At 45.8% G+C, this 23,313-nt stretch overlaps 1 protein-coding gene across 1 annotated transcript; it reads left to right on the plus strand.

The window, feature by feature from the left end:
* Nucleotides 1–2,110: 2,110 nt before the first annotated feature.
* Nucleotides 2,111–4,368, plus strand: MYC (MYC proto-oncogene, bHLH transcription factor). Its single transcript, XM_054385517.1, has 2 exons — nucleotides 2,111–2,798; nucleotides 3,812–4,368. Exons 1-2 carry the CDS (start codon nucleotides 2,111–2,113, stop codon nucleotides 4,366–4,368), a joined length of 1,245 nt encoding a protein of 414 aa, XP_054241492.1.
* Nucleotides 4,369–23,313: the final 18,945 nt, after the last annotated feature.

The raw sequence follows: 23,313 nt of genomic DNA on the forward strand, positions 1-23,313 counted from the left end.
AGCCCGAGCAGGGGCATCATTCGGGCACCGTCGAAGGAAGCGTGGCTGCAAGGTGACCCCCGCGGAGCTCTGCCCCCGCCCCCAACCCAAAGCCTCCTTCTCGCGGTTTAATCTTTTGCAGGCGCCGGCAGAGGCGGGATAATCAAGCGGCGAGCGGGGCAGGGGGTGCCTGAGCCGCACACGCTCCTTTGTGCCTGGAGCCAGAGGCTGCCCCGCTGCCTCCCCGCCACACTTTTCCTCCTCCGGTGCCTCCGTGCGTGTCGAAGCATCTTTTGGGGAGGGGAGATACACAGGAGAGGCTGCAGCCCCTTCTGCTCCTGCCGCCATCGGTGGGCATCGCGCTCTCCGTACGGGAAGGCCGGCGGGAAGAGGGGAACAGCGAGGTGCTGCCTTTTAATCCTTACTTTTTTTTTTTTTACTATGTTTACTTCCGACCTCTGCTTGTGCGGCTCGTAGTAAAACGCCAAAAGGGAAAAAAAAAAAAAAAGTAGTAAAATAAATAGAAGGGCCGCGGCGCGCTGCAGGGCACGCCCCCGGCTCAAGAGCGCAGTCGCGGATCGCCCCGCACCGGGCGGTGGGAGAGGAGGGAAAGGGAGGGGCGGGGCGAGCAGGGTGGGGCGGGGCGGTAGGAGCAGCGCGGAGCCGCGCGGCCGCCCCCTCGCGGCGCGCTCTCCCCGCGGCGGGAACGCGGAGCCTGCGCGGCGACCGGGGGCGGGCAGGGGAGCGGGGGCGCGCCCGGCGGGAGCGCGCCCCGGGGCCCCGCGGTGTGCCCCCGCCCCCGCGGCACCTCACGCCCGCCTCTCGCCGGCGCTTTAAAGGAGGAACGCAACTAAACTTCTATTGTACCGGACAGAGCGCGCCGCGCCGCCTTGGATCCTACAATCTGCTGCACGCCGGGAAGGCGGCTTCTCTCTGCTGCTCCGTGTGGGCTTTTTAAACCGTGGTGGAAGAGATCTACATTTTCCCGGCGTTTTGGCTTTTTTTTTTTTCTTCTTTTTTTTTTTTCCTCCCCGTCCTTTCCGGCGGTGCTTTTTAATTATTTTTTTTTATTTTATATTATTTTTCCTCTTATTTTGTCGTACTCTACGCCGCCCGCAATAATTGCCTCGCTACGTCTCGCAGCTGGCGCGTTGGAGAAGCCGGTGAGTTGCGGGGCTCTGCTTTTCCCATCACTCGATGATCCCCCGCGGTTGTGGCGTTTGGATTGATACGGGCTGGTGACACCCGGGCTGCCGGCGGGGCTGATCTCCGTAGATGTGGATACCGACGGTCCTTCCCGAGGGACGCTCTCCTCTGCCGGGGCACCCTCGTTTCCTATCCTTTTTCTTGCTCTTGGATTTTAATTTTCTTCTTTTTCTTTGTGGGGAAAGGGGAGAGGCATTTGCTTCTCCAGCGTATGCGCGGGCAGGTTATGGCTTTTTCGTATGTTGCTTATATGCATGTATATATGTATATATATGGCAAGATTTGGCGAACTTTGCCAAGATCCTTGCCAGTGCTTTGCCAGCACGCCCAGGTGGGTGTTTGGGAGTAGCTTAGGTGTCGTCTGAACGCTGCCGGGCTTTCGCCGCCCGTTCCCGCCCGGCTCCCGGGACGGGGTTGGCGCTGCGTCCCCGGGAGGGAAGGGGCTCAGTGCCGGCCGGAGCGCTGCCCCGTGTGAGCACGGCGACGGTTGCGGAGGGGCGGCGGACGAGGAGCCGAGCCGAGCGTCGTAGGTCGGACGAGCTGCGAGAGCCGCTCTGGGGGAGCCGGGGGCCGCCGGCAGGGTGGTCTGGGAACCAGCAGCTGACTCCTCGGTAGATCAGGTCGTGCCGCCCGGTTGTCCTGACTAGCTTGGAAGGGGATGGAGGGAGGTCGTGGGTTTTTATTTTGTTTTGTGTGGGGGGTTTTGTTTTTTTTTTTTATATTAACCTAGTTTGTTTTTTGGTTGGGTTTTTTTTTTTTTTAATTACGAAACGCGACTGCGCGTTTCCCCGCCGGCAGGGCATGGGGAGCCGGGAGGGAGCGCTGCGCTCCGGGAGGGGCTGATTCCCCCCCCCCCCCCGACGAAGCGCGGCTCACCCGGGCGCCCCCCTCTTCCCCCTCCCGCCCACAGGCACCAGCCGCCGCGATGCCGCTCAGCGCCGGCTTCCCCAGCAAGAACTACGACTACGACTATGATTCAGTGCAGCCCTACTTCTACTTCGAGGAGGAGGAGGAGAACTTCTACCTAGCGGCGCAGCAGAGGGGCAGCGAGCTGCAGCCCCCCGCCCCGTCTGAGGACATCTGGAAGAAGTTTGAATTGCTGCCCACGCCGCCCCTCTCCCCCAGCCGCCGCTCCAGCCTGGCCGCCGCCTCCTGCTTCCCCTCCACCGCCGACCAGCTGGAGATAGTGACCGAGCTCCTCGGGGGGGACATGGTCAACCAGAGCTTCATATGCGACCCGGACGACGAGTCCTTCGTAAAATCGATCATCATCCAGGACTGCATGTGGAGCGGCTTTTCCGCCGCCGCAAAGCTGGAGAAGGTGGTCTCCGAGAAGCTGGCCTCCTACCAGGCAGCCCGCCGAGAGGGGGGCCCCGCCGCCCGCCCCGGGCCGCCGCCCGCCGGGCCGCCACCAGCCGGCCTCACCGCCTCCCCCGCAGCTTCGGCCGGTCTCTACCTGCACGATTTGGGCGCCGCCGCCGCCGACTGCATCGACCCCTCGGTGGTCTTCCCATACCCGCTCAGCGAGCGGGCCCCGCGAGCCGGGGCGCCCGGCTCCAGCCCTGCGTCCCTGCTGGGCGACGACACGCCGCCCACCACCAGCAGCGACTCGGGTGAGTGGGGAGGACGGCGTGGGGAGTGCCAAGTGCACCCGGGAGCACTGCTGAGGGAGCAGAGGGCAGCCCCCTGCCCGCTTCTCACCTTCCTCACCCCGCTCCCCGGCATGGACTGTTTTAAATGCCACGTTAGCGAAGCATAGAGAGGTTCCTGACGAGTTCATTTTCTGGAAAACTAGATCAATTTTCTCTTCACGGGTAAAGGGAGCAAAAGAGAGGAGGGAGAAAGTTTCATAACGGGGTCAGAGTTGCTCTGCAGCGCGGTGTCTCGGTGAAGTCTGCTGCCACTGCCACCCTTACGTCGGGAAGGAGTTAACTCTGTCCCGAGAAACGCGGGGGAATGTGCAGTCAGGGAGGTGCTAGTGAAAGTGAGTACGGAGGAGTGAATGGGGCTGGGAAAGTTTTAGAAATGCTTCCGTAGGTATTTGACAGCGTGATCTGCGCCCTCATAAATTTAGTTTGAAAGTGAGTTTCTGTTCAAAGCCCTACAATCTTCCCCTTCCACGCTCCCTCCCTTTTTTTCCCCCCCTCCCTTGGATTTTCCACAAATTAGCAGATCAAGAAAGATTCAGAAAACGTCTCTGAATACATATATGTGTGTTAAGTAAGCTTTCTTTTGAGGCGTGGCCAAAGCCTTCTAAATCCTTAATTAAGGGCAGCTTGAGTCTGGGAGCTTTATTGCGCTGTACTGCTGACAACCGAGGTTAAACTTCCCTGCTATCTTTCATGTGCTCCTCAGAATTACGCAAGATCTTTGCAACTTTTGAAATCAGGGAGCCAGGCTTTGGAGCACAGTCCCTGTGTCCTATTGCATATGAAGCATTGTGCTTCCTTAAAGGAATGGCTTCCAGGGAGTGGAGTTCCAACAGTATCAAATGGGTTTAAGAAGGGTTTGTCAATGGGTTCCTCCTCGCTGTGCATATCAGAGTAACCTTCCCTTATACAGTGGTCTGGAAAGTATTTGCACAGATTAGTTTATGAACCTTTCCTTTTTTTTTTCCTTCTTGCAGAAGAAGAACAAGAGGAGGATGAGGAAATCGATGTCGTTACATTAGCTGAAGCAAATGAATCTGAATCCAGCACAGAGTCCAGCACAGACACATCAGAAGAGCACAGTAAGCCCCACCACAGCCCGCTGGTTCTCAAACGGTGTCATGTCAACATCCATCAGCACAATTATGCCGCTTCTCCCAAGGTTGAATACCCAGCTGCAAAAAGGCTAAAGTTGGACAGTGGCAGAGTTCTTAAACAGATCAGCAACAACCGAAAATGCTCAAGTCCCCGCACATCAGATTCGGAAGAGAATGACAAGAGGCGAACTCACAATGTCTTGGAGCGCCAGAGGAGAAACGAGCTGAAGCTGAGTTTCTTTGCCTTGCGTGATCAGATACCCGAGGTGGCCAACAATGAAAAGGCACCCAAGGTTGTCATCCTGAAAAAAGCAACAGAGTACGTTCTTTCTATCCAGTCAGACGAGCACAGACTGATCGCAGAGAAAGAACAGTTGAGGCGGAGGAGAGAACAGTTGAAACACAAACTCGAGCAGCTAAGGAACTCTTGTGCATAGGAGCTCTTGGGCATCGCTTAGAATAACCCAAACTAGACTGAAACTATAAGATATTAATGTTTCTAATATCACTCATGAACTACACCAGTCCATTGAGTATGGAACTATTGCAACTGCATGCTGTGCGATTTAACTTGAGACTACACAACCTTGGCTGAATCTCCCAAGGGTTTGGCCAGAACCTCAAAACTGCCTCATAATTGATACTTTGGGCATAAGGGATGATGGGACATTCTTCATGCTTGGGGATGAACTTTTCAACCTTTTTTCTTTTAAAATTTTGTATTTAAGGCATTTTTTTCATATGGGAATCTAAAAACAAACAAAAGTTGTCCCCAGATTGCTGTATATATTTACACATCTTATTGCCATGTAAATACCTTTAATAAAGCCTTTATAGAAAAAATGTACAACATTAATACACAACAGTTGTGGCAACTGGATTTATACTTGTCTTGAACTTCTGTGCCATAACATTTCACAGTTTTGTTTTTTATTTAAATACATTTTTCTTTTGAAATGATTTTTATTTTGTTTTTAGATAAATAAATATTTGCCCAAAATATAATTAGCTAAATCCTGTGTAAAGACTTTGCTTTGTCTCCTACTGTTGTCAGTAGATGCTTCTTTCCATGACATCCTTCTCCTTGTCATTGTGGGAATGACCTTGGCAGGAGTCAAAGGGTAGTGAGCTGAGAGCAAATGATAGTTTTGCAGCTTGGCAGGGAGCTGGGTTTTCTGTTCCTGCTCCTCTATCAGTTCAAGTGGGTGAAGTTACTGACTGAATGCATTTTCTTGGTTGATCTAGTGTTGCTAGGAGTACCTCTATGAAGGCAATTTTAGTATTATGTGGCTGCTGAAAATTGAGGCAGTGAACTTTTACACCAGGCACCCCAGTGTATGGGCTCTGTATTCCTGCCAAATGTGTATGATTACATTTTTGGGGCATGACCTTTATTCTGCACTAGAGAGCCAGCTATGTGTTTTGGGGGCTGCTTTGTAGTAGGCTCACCTTAATTGCTTCCTGTTTGATTTTGAGCAGAAGTTAAATGGGATAAGAAAATAAACTGAGATGGTGAGGTTGAAGTGGTTAAAACAACAGAGCAGTTTCCTTTTTTTAAACGTTAAAATCAGCAGAGCTGATCTTCCTGGTCAAACACCTTAACACTTTGAATAGTAACTGGGATTTCAAGGAATGCTAAAGTCAAGGACACACAAAAAAGGAGCAAAGGAAAAGAGCTCTCTTTCTCTCACATGGAGAAATTCCCAACAATTTCCAGACATTAAAACGTACTTACATTCAGGAATTGTCTTGTGATCAGCTTTCAATGGGCCATAAAGTATTTGATTGGCACAGCTGCTAAGATTAGATTTGATCTTTTTCTGATCTCCCTTCTCACACTTTGCTCTGCTTTGGTCAGAAGAAATCAATGAGCCCTTTGATGTAGGGGAAGAAAGAAGGTCCTTTTTAGAAAGCCGAATCTAGCACTTTTTGATGATTTTCATAATTCCTGTTTAATATGTATTTACATATATGGCTTCTAACCATTGGAGGAGTAGTGCTGCCAGATAACACAAGTGCCAGCAGCCAAACTGGGAATGAAGGTTCAGATTTTCTCTTCATTTTGCATTTGGAGTTCAGTGTGTCTTTGGGATGGGGTAGCAGCACAGGGACAGGATACAAATCAAGGGTTTGGGCCCTGCAAAGCCTAGCATAACCACCCCAACAACTTTGCATGTGGGACTTCCCAAAGAAAAGAGTCTAAGTCTCACTTGATGTTTGTGTGTGTTTTTGTTTTTGTTTTTTTTTTAATAAAAAAGTACCAAATCCTTCAGAAAAGCAGAGGAGAGCAAGGCTTTTTTCTTGAATTTGTCTGCTTATAATGGGGTTTATAGACGTGGTCTGCAATCATTTTTTTCAGTGTGTGATTAGATATTCACTTATGAGGAAAAAGAACGATGTGAAATTAAACTGTGAATTGGTTTTGAAATGCAAATCAGGATGTCTTCCAGCTCAGAATACCAGAAAAGTTTTACCTTTTATTAGATGGAATAACTCATTTGCCTTTTGGCTTGCACCCTGTTTTAGATACTGCTTTGGAACAGAAGCAAGTTGTTGTTCAAGAACTTCTGACTGCATCTCATATTCTGAAACAAATTGAGAGCTGTAGATCCATCCATGAACTGTGAAAAATGTCACCTTTGGATCTCAGTTTCATGTGTTAGCAAAACCCCTCACTTCCCATTAAATGAGATTAGACTACAATGATTAATAAACTTCTCCTTATTAGTCAGCTTCTTAAATCATTTGGAGAATAGTTTTGGTGGGTTTTTTATTCTGTCTGCAGAAGGTGCTCAACCTTTTGATGAATAGGATATACTTGCAGTTATTCAATTTCTTACTCTCATCTTTTAATTGAGCCTCAGTTCTGCTTGCCACTTTCCTGCTGGAAGAGCACACCAGATCGTGAACCTGATCACAAACTGCCACTCTAAAAGGGTATGATTTTATGCAGTGACATTTTATGACATTTCTTACTTTGTTGAAGGATTGCTAAGTACCTAAACAATGTAATTAAAAAAAAAAAAAACATTTAAAACATCTTAGGAGTGCAGGGGGAAGAAACCTTTCCTGATCACTGAACTGCTGCTACAATAAAAAGAAGGGTGGCTTCTGCTTTCTGTCTCAGCACAAGAGCTTAGGACATTCTGAAGACACAGGAGTTTCCGGGCTGGATTCAGTAATACATTGTCCAAAGATAGGAAAGGGTTGGGTTTTGCTGCTGGTTTGGAGCAATTAGGGAGATAAGCTTATAAAAGAAGGCTCTTAACCTTGAAATAAAATCAGTAAGTACTTACAGTGCTTGCCAAACAATAGTGTACCAGAACACTATTTGAAATCTAAGGAGCATTTTTAACTTCGTCTCTCTGCTCCTTTACTTTCACAGGAGATTTCCAGCTACTTCTCTTCCAAAAAAACATTAAGCAAAATATGGCATCAAAGGAAATTAGAAACAAACCACTGTGGTGAAAATAACATTGCCTTTGTCATATAACCACAGTGTTTTTATTTAATAATACTGATTTTTAGGTTTCTAGGTTTTGTTGGTTTTCTTTTTTTTTTTTCTTTTCTTGTGTATACATTCCATCTTTTCATTCAACTAGTTATCTAAATTACTTCAGAGTATCTATACAGATTACTTTTCCATCAGAGCCTGGAAATTCCATGTTTCTTCCAGGGAAACAGATTCGTGCCAGTGAAGATGCTCTTGAAAATGTTATCACTGTCTATAAAGAAAGCATTTTACTTGATCCTGCCTCAACCACTCTTGCTTCTGTAGCACTTTGCAACCATTGCAGGTAGTTGAGAGATGACAAACATTTCCTCAGAATTGTCTTAAGACAAAAATTTCAGGTAAGTGGAATAGAATTACTGTAAACTGGAAATAAGCCAGGCCATTTCAGTTAAAATCTCAGTTTATTCAAAACAGAAAGTAGAGGTGACTGTTTCATCTACAGAGATGAACCATCTTCTAATACACTGGGGGGGGGAGTGTATTTTTTTTTTTATTTTTCTCTTTTTGATTGATCTGCGCTACAGTCATCTGCCAATAAATTATTAGAAAAATAGAAGTGAATGTTTCTAACACAGACAACTTGGGAAGAGATAAAGGATTTACTTCCTAGCTTAAGGATTTGCTATTTCTTCATTTTAAAAGAACATCTATGAGAGCTTCAGGAAAAAAATCTAATGACTGAAAACTAATCCGTGTTTTCCCCTTGAGGTTTCCACACAGATAAGGCATATAGTTGCCTAGGGAAAAAAAAAATAAAGAAATAAGATAGATGAACTGCAGAAACCAGATTTCATTTCCAGTACAAAAGGTTTGACATTCAGCAGGTTTTATCTACCTTCATGTCACTTACTCATCTCAAGCATAGCTATAGAGTCAGTGGGGACAGGCAACAGTGAGAACGTTATCAAAGATTCAGAATAACAGGTAGAAAGTCAAAAGGTTTTTCTTTCTAATCCTGCCATTGACCTTCTACAGAGATACTGGGTGAAGGGAGGGTGAAAGTTTTTGGAGTACCTTGCTGATGACAGTGGACTCAGCAATGCAAATAATACACATAATGGAAGAGTTGCAGTAATTGTGCATCCAAGTGGGTACAGGGTTGGGTGAGACACTGGCCAAGCAGTGACAATACCCCCTGTTCACCAGTTCTTGACTACATGACAGAGGCCAAACATCTTGTCTCTAAGTGTGTCTAGACTCCATCTTCCTAGGAAAATAAATAAGTTATTTTTCTTGATAATAAAGAGTATGAAATTTGGTGCCAAATATTGGTGCATATGAAAAAGTTTCATTTACAACTTGCCAATACTATTTCATATTTAAAGGTTAGTAGTTACTGAGCAAGCCTTGCTTCAAGATGCAAGTAGTGCATGGGAGCCTGAGCTATAAGGCATATCAGCATGGTCAAACCTGAAACCATAGGGAAGTTGTTGGCTCAGAGTGGAGATGCACAAGTCTGATGGCAAAGTATCTTATTCCCACAAGCAATGTTTCCAGCTTGGTATATGAATTGTGGAGTTATACCTTGTTCTGTACAAGTCAGGGAGAAATCAGTTAGGTAGGTTGGTTCCTGACATTGCACATTACAGTGATTACATTTTGTTTCTCAACTCACCCCTTGTGTATGTTTCTCTCCAGATCTTGCTGTGGCTACTATTATATTGACTACATTTCCATTCAAGGCAAAATCTTTCTTGCAATCTTGTGTAATTTCCATTGCAATCTTCTGTGTTACAATTAAGTGGCATTATGTGGAATTATGTTTTCCCTGTTTCATAAAAAAAAAAAAAAGAATAACTACAGGATTAAGTGCTATAGATTAAGAGATGCTAAACTATAAGATGCACAAATGGATCTGAGTGGGCAACAAAGAGTTCCAAGCACAGAAATTAACACTGCTTGGAACTAATTAGTCCCATCAGCTCCCTTCATGCCAATTTATCCATGAAAGAGGACAGAAATAGGACAAAAAATAATTACGGGAATTGTGCTTTATATTACACAGCTACTATGAGTAGGCAAATGCTCAAAACCTCTGCAGGCTAAATCACAATTATGTGTATGATCAAATGCAAAGCTCTGCTCCAGCAGCCCTGTCTCTTTGGACATCCCCCTGGATAGCTGCAGGTTGCAGTTGCCCAGCAGCACTCTTGTTTCTTCAGTACAATTTTCTTCCAGGCGCCACGTGTGTGCAAGAGGCTGCTCATAGGGATGCAGCTGCTGGAGTGAGAGCTTCTTTCCACTCCTTTTTCTCCCATTAATCTGCTCTGTGACGACAGCAGAACCAAACAAAGCCTCTTGGTGCAGGTAATTCCTCTGATCTAGTGCCCGGTTGAGTGTCTGACAAAGCCCATTCTGGCTTGTGACCAAGGCCGTGCTGTGCTATAGATGAATTAGGGGATGAAGGATTGGCTCTGCAACTGTGTAGAAACAGCAAATGTGAACTAAAGGTTTGCATGCTTCTCGAGGGTATGGAAATATCTCTGGTCTCCTTTCCCTGCAGAAAAGTGATGTCTGCAGTAGCAGGTGGGCTCCTACTCTAGCACTGTGCAGACCCCACATAGCTCAGCTTCCAGGTGTATCCAGTCTGATTTATGTGGTTTAGTTAGGTTTATTCAGTCTGATATGGACAATGCTGTTGCCTAAAATTCTTTGGGCTGTCATCTGACTGCACTACAATCACTCCTTTAATGCACTGGATTTATTCATGTCCTGTGTGTCCCAAGAAAGAAAACCTGCTCTCTAATAACTGCTACCAGAACAAGGCTTTCCAATTAGAGTGCTTTCGGGAAGCTAGTGTTGAAGTGTCTAAAAACAAGTGAAAATGCAGAAAATATAGTGAAGGTGCTGGATCAGACAGCAAAGACAACTTTTTCACTCCCAGTTTTTGTGAGGGTTTTTTCACTATTCTGCACTTAACTAGTTTACTTTTAGGATACAGGTGAAAGTCAGGAATACAGAAGTAACCTGAATCTAAATTCAAAGGGTGTAAAAGGTGTATTGTGGGCATTATTCTATAGTACATGTACCATGCATGCACAAATTGCAGACAGAAATTAAATCTGATCCACTATTTTCTGAGGAATTTGGAATCAAGACACTTCAGCCTTCACCTGGGCTGGTTTTCAGCAGTCAACAGCATCACTATATATAACAGCTGCAGCCTAGCTTTCAAATATTAGACTTTTAATATTGTCTACATGTGATGGACAGGAGACGAAAAGGGATTTTTGTTTTGTTTTGTTTTTTACTTTTATCAACCAAATATTTTTCATAAGCAGAGATTTTACAAAATAATCCATCATACTCTAACAGTTCACCATGTACTGGCTGTAGACATTGTGATTCATAATGGATTCAGAGATGAAAATCTGTATTATTTTGATAAATTGTACTGGTTTATAATATTCATTTGATCTGCAAAATTTTTCTCATCTCAGGTGAAGCAGATGTTTCTTTGGGTACAAGTAAAGACATATTATGTATTCTCATTATTATTCATCATCATGGGAGAGAGTGAAACAGTATGGTATTGTGCCTAGACTCCTACACTTTGAGGGATATAAAAGACTATATGAATATCTTACAAAGTGATTACAAAATAAAATTGACATGAAAGTGGTTCAATTATATAACATGTTATTCCCTCTCTGTAAGACTGGATTCTTACGGAAAAAAATGCTTTCTTCCTGCCCTTATGGAACAATACAGTATTTTCCCATGTTTCACAATGGCAAAAGTATTCACCGGCATCTCTACTTCTGTTTGAAATTTAATTTTTGATGCTTAATTAAAACGAATCCACTCCTTCCCCATTCATTTCAACATGTTGCCCCTAACCTGAGACCTGAGTCTGACACCGAAAACAGTGAACACAAAATGCAAAAGTATTAATTGGGTTACAGGGGCCAAAATTATTGCTAAATATTTGTGACCTGCTTAGCAGCTGGAGCAAAATATCTGAGCAATGAGGTGGCTGCCACAGAGGTCTGTGTAGCTGCATGGCATTGCCTGTCCATGGGGTTTCCCTGTCCCTCTAATTCCTTTTCAGGCCCATTTTTCTTGAGATTGGTGGCCAAATTCCTCTTGATGTCATCCACTCCTGTTTGGACTGCTAGAAGGTTTTAAGGTCAGTTAACGTTTCCATGAGTTAGTCTGTAGATGTGCCTGTTGTTTGCCTTCAGAGAGTTTGCTCAGAAGAACAGTAAATCCCACTGAAAAGTGCCAGCTGCTAGAATAGACACACTGTGACCACAGACCATGAAGCTCTGATCCGGTGTGAATTCACTTTGCCAGCTGAAATCTGTTTAAACCACTTTGAATAGGAAGTTTCGTCCTGCCAAATGTTATGGCAAATCTGGTATCCTACCGTAGACACTTTGAAGTCACCATGAACACCCCATAGCATTCAGATCAGTGATGATGTTGATATGAATCATATTTATGCTGCTGGATGTTCCAGCCATACATGGTTTTGATTTTGTGTCTCTAAGGCCACCACAACTCATTTATTCCCTAATTTATTTGGTTCTGTGTAAATTAGCTATCAGTTCATACCTTTCTTTGTCTTTGTATGCATTGGGAGCAAAATTTGGGCCTCTTCATGATGCACCACAGAAACCACAGAACACTTATTAACTCCAGTACGGCTGGGGTTACAACCTTAATTTTGCAATCTTTCTTTAATCTTCTCTTAATTAATTTAATTCTGATATCATTATCTAGATTGCCCCATTCATCTAGCATCTCAGCATCTATCCCTTCATTCTCACTGGAAGGCTTTGGTAACTTTGCAAATGTTGGGGATCTATCTCCCATTCCTACCTTTTGATCTTTACTAACAACCCTCCTTTAATGTCTGCTGAGCTCAGCCTTCTATCAAGCAAAGGGCTCCACCCTCCCTAGTAGAGGGGGGCATGGCTCTGATCAAGGTAGGCATGAGGAGCTGAATTTCTACTGTCTGCCTCTTGAGGTGATCCTTCTGGCCTGTCCTGGCTCTCCAGCCAGTTTTAAAACCGGTTTAGTCAAATACAATTTAAAACTGAAGGGCAGACAGGATTTCATACAGCTTTACAGCCCATTCCAGCTTTAACTGATTTCTGGACCTTCATTGTCTCTGCTGGGGGGGTTTCTTCTGGCAACAATCTCAGGTGGACGGGTCTGGCATGGGTGAGAAAATGCAGAGGTTGCTGCTGGCTGTTTATGTTGAAAAGTATATAATCCATACTGTGCTGCTGTTCCATTCACTTTGGTTTGTGAAATGAGCTCAGCTGATGCCTTTTACTTTGCCTAGCCACACAAAAATATCTTGCCGCTGCCATATGTACAGTTAATGGCACACCTAAGTATAGACAAACTGTCACCTCTTGTCCTGGCCTCAGTCTGACTGTGGCTCAGCTGGTATGAAGTAAGAACCCAGTGAAGACGACAGGCATTGTAGCCAGCTCAGGACAAGAGAAGCCCAGAGGTCTGAGTGCAGACTTGCAGCATGTGCACTGGGACCCTCCATTGGCTCACAATCCATCCCGTTCCACTGGCATAATAGTGCTTACAATGGTTTGTTACGATGTGTAAATCTTGGGATAATGAGCTCATGAAAATGCTGAGGCAAGTTAGACTGTGGAGTTGCACAGTAATTTCCACTATGCCATACATGATCTAGCTCTTTGGTCCCTGCAGTAAATGCCTGGTGATTTATCTCTATATTGAGCTCCTGATGACAGTGGACCGTGGTGGAAGAGCTGGCATGCTGGATATTCTCATGGCCTTCATCACAGACTCACAGACAGGCTGAGTGAGATTGGAAGGGACCTCTGGAGGTCATCTGGTACAGCCCCACTGCTTAAGCAGGTCCACCTTGAGCAGGCTGCCCAGGACCATGACCTTTTGATTATGACTGTGGCTTCTGAATACCCCTAAGGATAGAGACTCCACAACATCCCTGTGCAACCTGTGGCAGTGCTTAGTGATCAGCATCCTGGTCATGAGTGCTTTGCAGGGTGGGTCTTGTTGTTACACATGATTTAACACAAACTATGGCAAATTTCAGAAGTGTTGAACAAGTTCCATTGCTTCTAACCATGGCTGGGGATGCTCACTGCTTTTAAAGATCAATCCAAAAAAACTGCTGCAGTTTTCCTCTCCTGAAACAGAGAGAGGATAAATCTAGGGTACAGTGCAGTGCTTGCCCTCTGTCATTTTTTTTTCTGGGTAACTTTAAACTCTGATGCACTCTGGTTCTTAGGCAAGGCACATTTTCAGAAAGCTCTCAGATGTCAGAGGATGCAAAGCTCAGCTGAAACTGAGCACAAATGGAAAATCCTGTCCTTAAGTATCTCCTGGCATGTTGAGTATTTGCTTTGACCTGCTTAAAATCTACCTGCTCTGACCTCATTTTCCCACTTCCATTCACTTGTACTTATTGGGATTATTTGGCTGTAAACCAAATCAGAGACTTTGTTGTCATGAGTTGAGAAACAAACAAAAAAAAAGACAAAACATCCCTAAATCTTGAGGGTAGAGTCTGGACACTGACAGGGAGGCAAATAACAGCACACAGCATCCCTGTAGTGCTGATTTTCTGGATCAATAGTCTATTTATGCAATGCTTCTCATACAATGCATGCTTTCTCTGCCCACTATCACCAAAGTGAAGCTATGCAGCATGACAACAAAATAAGCTCCTCTGCTTAGTAATGAAAAGGTCTTTTTCCAGCATGTACTACAGTTTGCTTAGATGGGAAGCTAAAAACGGTGTGCTGAATTTAGCGAAGATTGATAGCTAACATCACTACGACACCTGCCTCGCTTCTCTGCTAGACACTCAGCACAGGGCCTGGTGGACCTTAAACAACGGAGTCACCTGGTGATTTGGGGATTAAAAGCTGCATATGCAAGAATGTGCTGAGAAAAATGCTGAGAGCTTCTGCTGAAGGGGCTAATTCATAGTCTAGTCAAGTAGCTTCATAACCATGTCTATCATGAAAATTTGTTATCAGCATACTGTTTGAATCACAGATCAATGCACACTGATTTTGGCAAATCTAATTAGATTTGATGGGGAAGAGCATGTTTGCATTTTTTGCATCTGTAGTTCCCATCTCTCTACATGTAATTTCATTTTTTACTTGTTTAACAGCAAATGAAAGTTGTGAATCCTAATATGTGGAGATGTCAACTGTGGTTATCCTACTCACTTAGCCAATCCCCATCAGTCACTCAATGCTGAGAATGGGAGACAAGGAGTCAGGGCTCCAGTGCCTCCCAATTATACCCACCAGAAATCAATGTGCACTCCATGTATGGCTGCAGGCAAGATATTTTACATATATGCACGTCAGTTTACATGTCTGTGAACCTGAATATAGCGCATATATATATATATATATATATACATGCATCTTAAGGGTATTATAAGACTTCATTCATCACTACTGCTTCTAAACTGTTTCCATTTCTTCTGCTTCCATGGCACAACACAAAATTAATTATCATAATTTGAGACATGAAAGGGTACAGCATGACACTTATCTGCCATTGTGAGTATTATGGATGCTCTGATTTCAGTTTTTGCCTCTAGCATGCAATTGTTTGAATCTCTACTTGATACAGCAAGCATACCAGCTACATGGGTGTCCATCATGAGGTCAGGGCTTAAATGGGACACTCTCTGGGACTACACTGGTGAGCTGGTGAGCAGCTTATGATAGATGTTCATGTCAGATACTTCTCTCTCCCTCCCTAGGTCTTCTCTCCAGTGCCTGGGGAGTCAGCAACACTGTGGCTTCAAAATGGGCTTCCAAATCCCAGGACAGTGTCCTGCTCCAGTGCACACTTTTATCTCTGACACATGAGGTGGGAAGAGAGGGGCCAGCACATGACAAAAGCTGAGACAGCTCAGCCACTGCCTGGGCAGTAAAGAGATGCAAAGGAGGGTGTTGAACCAGGTCTCCAACTTCTTAGGGAGGTGCTTGGTCATTACATGAAATGTGGGCAGTGGTGCCACCATCACTGGCTGTACTAAAAAGAGCACAACACTGCCTCTGAGGAAGATCCCATCCCTGCAGCCGCACACAAACCTGCCCAAGTACCCAAGCCCACATAGGGTATGCAGGGCACATGCATAAACAAGCACATCAGGAAGAAGAAAATTTAAAGGTGAGTGCATAGACAGCAACTGGGATTGAGAGAAGGATGTCAGGTCCAGTATAAGTTTCACGCACTGCTCCCTGCTCCCATCCAGCTGCTGGAGTTCTATTGTTCATTGCTCCCAAGCACAAGTCACAGCTTGCTTGTGTCAACACACCCTGTCATGATGCTTCATGGGCTGCCAGTGTCACTCTCCTTGAAAATTGCTCCCCTGAATGTTGTATATCTGTTATAGGTGGAGAGATGAGTGTAAAGGCCAAAAAGAAAAATAAAGTAAACAGAAAGGGAAGGACCCTGGGGATACTGCAGTGGTGCATGTCAGCTTGGCTGGTCTGACCTGTTTATGATGCCTAACACATCACAGGTGCCAAAGAATAACCGATAAGTTAAACAGTTTCCTCTTTGTGATTTAGCAGCAGGCTCCTCCTGAGAAGGAAGGCAGGGCCCCTGCTGTTTTCCAAGGAGCCAAGTCCTTCAGAAGTGGGGAAACAGACATGAGGCTCTTTTCCCAGACTCTCATGTTCTTTTACCTTTGAGTGTCTTCTGCTGCTGTTGAGACATACAGTCCTCAAGTGAGCACTGTTGGAATTTCAGGGATCTCCTGGTCCCCTCCTCTCTTCACAGGGTCCAAGGAATCCAAATCAATGTGTCCCGGACCTCCAAATACCCATAGCCGGGTACATCTAGCCACTTCTCAAGCCGAGCATCTCCTGGTGGATAACCCACTGGTGAACCATACTCAGTGTGGGACATCTCCCTAATGCTATTGCATCAGCTTCAGTGGGCTTGTCCTGTGACCAGACCTATGACTCTTACTTCTCTGGCTTCATGTTCTGGGTTTTCTATTCCTTCTGACCACACCACTTTCTACTTCCTCTCTCAGGTTTGCAGCTTCTGTCACAATCTTTTGCCTTTCACACAAAACAAACAAACTTGACTCTTTCTCCTCAAGGACTTGGTCAGTCCCTTTCTCAGGAAATTTGGCTGGGACCCAAATGGCGATGCCTTTGTCTCTTGAATTCTCTCCTTCTGCTCATATTTGTTTTATCACTACTGATGCTAAACCCCTGCCTCACAGTTTTGTTAACTCTCGCCCAAACTCAAGTACGCTTATCTCTGGATCTACTTTCCATCTCATCAGCCCAACACAAATTTAGTAACGTAGACATTTGGTTTCACTTTATTGCATGGTTTCTTATTTGTCAAGATACTCATCTTAAATGCTGTCCATAATATCAAATGGGATTTTTGCACCTCTCTTACCTGTTAGTTCAGTTTGGCTACACATTCAGAAAGGCATCACTTTAAAATATCATATTGGTTTTTTGCCCCCCTTTATTTCACAAACTTGGAATATACTCCATATACGGAGTACCTGAGTTACAGATATTCCTGTAATTGGGCCATCAGTACTTCACATCAATCCTTCATATCCTCTGCTCTGGAGTCACAGATAAGCTACCCTGTATTCAGTGCCTTAAGAAATCTCCCACTCCTTGGAAGCTCCCAATTATTTGTCAAACATCTTCCCCTCAGTCTTGCAGAGAAAGATGCATCATGCAGCTTTGGTCCTAGCAAAATTGAGCCTAGCTTCATTAACATAACTGTGTCTCAAAACTGATCATCTCTGTTCGCTTTACCCATTACCTCTCTCTGTGCTCAATATAGCCATCAACCGAGGCACCAGTCTATGGTTAGGGGTATTCCGTGTGCAGAAATGAGCAGGTGGAAATCTAGTGACACAATTATATTGGGAGAAAATTACATAAATTCTGGGGAGTGGAATTGGCAATGATGAAGGTGTAATCTGCTTCTACAACTCTGGACAATGATATTTCTTATACACCTGTGTAGTCACTGTACTACTCTAACAACTTCCCCTCTCTATTCTTCATCTTATATTCAACACTTCTCTCTGCCAAAATTGCAGGTGAGTCATGCAGGACAGGAATGCATTTTCTTTGGATTAATGCAAGTACTTATATTAAAAGGCTGGGGAGTCAAAAAATAAATTACGATAAGCACCATTACCTTATATTATTATGTTACTACAGAATGAACTTGATATTAGTAAATACAGCAGGGAGGTATGTGTAAGGGTGAGAAGAGCTGGTTGTGTCAAATCATAACACCTGCTGCAGAACAAATGGGTGTTCACAGGCTCTGAATCCATTCAAGATGGAAATTAGGTGGTTTCTAACCTTCAGAGGAGAAAAGTTCCTAGATAATATCGAAGAAGGTGAAGTGAGGACAAGACACTGATGCTCAACTTGATGTCTTTATGGGCAGGCTAATATGAAAATATGGCTTCTATTAGGAAAGAACCAGATGAAATGACCCAGACTTGTCTTCTGAGCGTCTGATATTATGTAGCCTTTTTTTTTTTTTTGGACAGTTTCAGCATTCACAAACTCAATTCCTGCAGGAGGGGAGCTATAATTATTGCTATGATTACACATTCTCACATGTTTTTTCTCTGTGTCTTTCCATGACCCACACTGGGACCTGGGGGTAAGGGGGTGGTGGTATGCCCCAGCCTTTGCTGCACTCATCTGCCTTGGCTGAGGATACATCACTTTCATCTGCCTGTGATCACTGGATGGAGGACATCAGCTCCTTGGGCTAACTGCAGGGAACATGTCACAGCTCTTGTTGGCTTCCCTAGTCCTCTGCCTAACTTGGCCAGTTTGGCCTGACATAGAGTAAGAAGCACTCATGTGATCCCTGCAGCTGGCAAAGCCGATGGGGCTATAGGCAGAGAAGCAAAAGCAGAAGCCTTCAGCTGGCACAGCCTTGTTGCAACCTGACCCCTGATCTTTGCTTCAGAACTTATTTTGGCCTCGAAAGAGCTTGCTGAGTCATTTGACCTTGATTTTGCTGTGTTTAACTTGAAGCAATGCAATTGCCTTGTGTAAAAGCTATTGTAAAGACTATTACACTTGAGCGTTGATGTGGACTGAGTATACTCAGGTCAATAGTACTAAGTGATTTTTAGAGTACAATCACTAGAAAGACTGTGAGGCTGAATGATTAAAAACACAAGATATGTTCCACATGCCTGTGGAAAGAGGATCTTTGTGTTCCCTCCTGCAATGAAAAACTCTAGGTGTGATGGAATTGGTGGGTCCTCCTTGTGACTGCTGAGGCTCCAGCTGTGCCATTGATGGAGGAAAGGTTTGGTGGTCACCTGCCACCCCTTGCCAGCCTTTCCAGAGAAGGGCATGGTAAAAGCAGTGGACTTCCAAACTTTGGGGGCTGCCTTGTGGTGCATTCGAGCAGCACATCCTTCTGACACAGGTTGCAGAGGTTCCTGAAACCGGATCTGGATAAGCTCCTGTGACTGTGGTACAAATTCTCTGTATTTAAACAGACAGGCAAATGCTTTCACTCTCTTTTCGTGATATTTTCCTGGCTTTGTAGTGCTTGGAGTTGCACATGGAGATACCTATCTTTCCTCACGGCTCTCAGAGCTGTGTTCACAGCCCATGGTGCTGCTGCTGTGGTGACACACAGGCAGCTATGTGGCACTGGGGCAAACAGTATTAATTTGAGTTGATGTTTAACAGCAGACTGTGTGTGTGTCTTGATAAAGAGGGGAGGGAGTCCTAGGGAGAAAGGAATGAAAACTCAGTTCTCAGGGCTATTTGACACATATTTCTCTCCTGCTCTGGCAGCCAGGAGCTATGAATGAGCCATCAGGGCCCCATTTAAGGGCAATTCCCATATGAAGCCAGATTAATAGCTTTGTGTCACTACTTCTCCCAAATTGTGGAGTGGGAATGGGTTTGGAGAATGAAGTGTGTCAGACTGCTCCAGCACTTGGGCTCTTTTCAGCTGACAAAATGAGCCTTTGGTCTCATGAGTAACTGTAGATTTTGGTCTTTCTCTCAAGTTCACACTTGAGGACCTCACACTCAGGAGGTCATTTATTTAGGACTTGGTCTCCAGCCAGCTGTAGGAGTATGGCCCAAAGCAAGATCCTCCACTTCTCTTGTGCTGCAGCAGATTGTTGAAGGGTCTGGCACAAAGACGTTCAATCTGCTTGATCAGGATGGCTCTCGACTTCCTCGGTGTGGGCATGCAAAGCTTCCTTGCCCAACCCAACCTTGTATCTGCAGCACCACAGAATCACAGTTGGGAAAAAGCCACATTTGAGACTGTAATTTTGTATCGTTGCACTTGCATTTGCTTCTCCTGTAATGACAGAGTTGTTCTTGCAGATCAGCTTTTTATCGCAACGTTCAAAGCATTGCAGGGGTGTTGGGAGTGCATTTACTAATTAAGTGAAAGCACACGTGATATCCACATGAAAATGTCACTGTGCTGGATAGAAGCTTACTCTGTGCGGGGGATGATTAGCCTCATGTGGCAGTGGCAGCTCCCAGACTGGGCACCACAGCCCAGGCCAGTGATAAAGGCATTCGGTTGTGCACACCACAGGAAAAACTCGCCTCAGCTCCCATGTTGTCACAAAGGTGCTGGCATGGCAGTATTTTAGGTTCCCTTCTGGACAAAGGCAAAAATTATATGGGGCGGGGGGGAAACATGTGACATTGAAGCTTCTGCTTCATTTCAGTTCCCTCGCAGAATCGAGTAGGATACATTTTCCCTTAGTTTGTTTAAAAAAATAATAGAAAAGGAAAATAACACTTGTTCTGTCCATATACTGGAGATTTGCTTTTATTTCACGCTTTCACTTGTCGGCAGCTTGGTCTGTATCGTTGACGTTGTTTTTTCTTTCCACTACTTAAGGGACTAGGAAGCTACTTTTTTGTAATTGCCAGTGAGACACTTGTATCCTTCCTTTCTGTGATTATTGAGAGATCCATGATATTTCAGCGCTTGAACTCGGGGAGGATTGGGGAGTTTTTTTTTTAATCCATGATTTCTAGTAGCAAACTTGTGGCGTTCCGGCGAGATGGGATCGGAGCCATCCCCTACGGTTAGAAGCAGCAGAAGACCAGCAGCAGCAAGGGCTCCCGCACTTCCCATTCGCTGAGGCTGAAGCCGATGCCGTTCTTCCGCGATGGGTGCCGGCCCGAGCGAGCCATCCCGCACGGGACGGGGACACGCACCTCTCCCACGCGGGCTGCGCTCCTCAGCGCACCTGCGGAGCGATGCCGCCACCGCGGTTTTTTTTTTTTTAATTATTATTATTTAAAAATATTTATTACTACGAAATGTCGGGGCTCACCAAGGCGCGGGGTAGTGCCGGGAGGGCGGTAATGCCGGGGTGGGGGGGGGGGACAGTAGGGGCGGGGGGAGGCTCTGCGGGGCAGGGGAGCGGGGGCGTGCGCTGCGCGCTGCCCCGGGCTGCGGCCGGCGGCGGCGGTGGCGGGGGGCGGTGACGTCACAGAGCCGCTCGCCAGCACAACGTTCCATTGAGGCGAGCGCGTGCTCTGGCGAGCACATGGGCAGCGGGGCCCGCACCGCTCCGCTCCCCTCCGCGCCGCCCAGGCTGGCCTCAGCCCCGGCCTCTGCCCCGCGGCCGGCCCGCCGGCCCGCTTCCCGGTGAGTACCGGGGCTGCAGTTAGCGGCGGTGGGGTGAGGGGAGATTGTTTGCATGTTTGGGGGGGGTGTTGTTTATTTATTCCTGTTTTGTATTTTTTTTCTCCTCATCCTCTTGCTTTACTTTTTGTATCTCCCCGGTGGGGGCTTGCAGATCGCGGCAGAGTTCCCGGTTGCGGCGCGGGGGCTGGTGCAGATGGGGGGTAGGGGGTTGCATTTCAGTTTATTTAGTTAATTTTTTTAAGCGCTGGGTGACCGGTGGGTTAAAAATAGTAATTGCAAGCCGAAATCCATGCGGATGGGGAAGCGAAGGGCTCGGGATGCCTTCCAACATCAATAAATGGCCGCGATAAGGGCCGGCGATGTTTGGGGTCCGAAGTGACACGGATGGATGCGGTGCCCATCCCCCTGGCAGCCCCCGGCCCCGCCTGCCTCGGTGGCTCCCCAGGATCCGAGGCGGCCGGAGCGGGGTACACACGGTGTCCACTCACTTCTCTCCTGGCCTGGGAAGAAAGTGGGGGCGGGGAGGTGGTGGTGGGGTCGCCGTGGCTCGGGGCGGTTGTGGTTGTTTGCATTCTCTGCACTGCGCGGAAAATGCGCACTGTGCGCTGGCCAGGTCGCGGGGGTGCGTGCGGAGCCGGCTGGCAGCTGCCTGCTGCGGCCTGCGAGGGTCTGCGGGGCTGTGCTGTGCTGCCCGGGCCGCTTTAGCACGGCAATGAATGTCGAGCCTGGGTAGCACGAGGAGGGCCTGAGGAATAAAAGGGAAGATTCTTTGGAAGCTCTGAAGACCATTTTTACACGGGGTGTCTTAGGCCATCTTTTCCTGAAGTACAATCTTAATAGGCCACATTTTCTTTTTATGTGTAAATAATATCAAAATGTTTTCATTGACAGAGTGCTTAGGACTTCCATCTTGGTTTCTTAAACTGTTGATTGCAGCATCTTAACATATCATGTGAAGAAATCCCAGCAGAACCAATAATTGTACCTGAAAGATGCTGGAGGCCTTGAGTGAGATCTTTCAATCGCCTTCATGTTGACAAGTTTAGACATGTTTGCCTGTCCATGTGTCTGGTCAGACACAGTGAGTTGTGAACCCCACGCTAGTTCCTCTTCGCTAATATGACAATATGCATCATTTAAGCCATTGATTTGGGACAAAAGAGCTTTTCTGGGGGTGTCTTAGAATATAACAGCCACTGCTAAATGCAAAGAGCGCAGTACACGATGTACATATTGTGTCTGTGTGAAATTGAAGTATTCATTGTGCAGAAGTACAGTCTCACTAATGTCAGTTTCTGACGACTGGTTTGGATTATCATAAAAGCTCTTATATATGCTGTTGTAAAACACAAGGATATTAAAAAGTCTGGCACTGAAATGTTGATGTCATTGTAAGCAATAAGGATGCCAACTGGCATTTAGTTGTGTTTCATAAACATCCAGTTTCCTTTCTATTGTGATTTTTATGATTGTTTAATAAATATGTATGTTTTCCAAGCACGTGGACCAGTCAGATGCTCCTTTGTGCTAGGTGCTGCATATCTCTGATAAATGCTAGTTCATACCCCAGGGAGTCTCAGGTGATCCTACACATGCTTTACATCATTTTAGTAAAGCACCTCTACCTTTGTATATTTTTACTCTCTTATGTCTCTGTTAACATTAAGTCATGAGTCTGGCTTACAGCTTGCTTAGTATTGCTATTGCTAGAATTCTGATCAATCTCACAGTACCTTTGTCTGTATTAAGTTATGTTAAGGTAATTAGTTGTACAGGTGCAGTTTGTCAGCCAATGGGAATACCTTTATGCCTGTTAGGACTAAAATATACTGTACACCTATATATTTGGCATCTCTGCGATAGGGACTGTATTGGTGTGACTGTGCAGGGACAGTGAGAGCAGTGCCAGCCCTCGGTCTCAGCAAGGTCTGAAGGATTTTGCATCCTCTGCATCTGCATGCTGATGTCTACGCAATGTCAGAGCGATTCTGCAATAGTGAAAATCAGGAAGGGCTTAGGCCTGCCGCTGTTGAAAGGCTCATCTGTTGCAGAAACAAATTGTGTGTTTGAATTAGTTCGGAAAATGGAATATTGGCTCCCTAGGTGAACATGCATGCTTGCAGTACAACCTTGGTGGGAGCTAGCAGCTTTCAGGGATGATGGTGAGTTCTGTCTCCTGAGAGCACAGCATGTTCATGCAGCTCTGCAG

Source organism: Indicator indicator, chromosome 12 (genome assembly GCF_027791375.1).
Source record: "Indicator indicator isolate 239-I01 chromosome 12, UM_Iind_1.1, whole genome shotgun sequence".
In the NCBI taxonomy this organism is placed as follows: Eukaryota; Metazoa; Chordata; class Aves; order Piciformes; family Indicatoridae; genus Indicator; species Indicator indicator.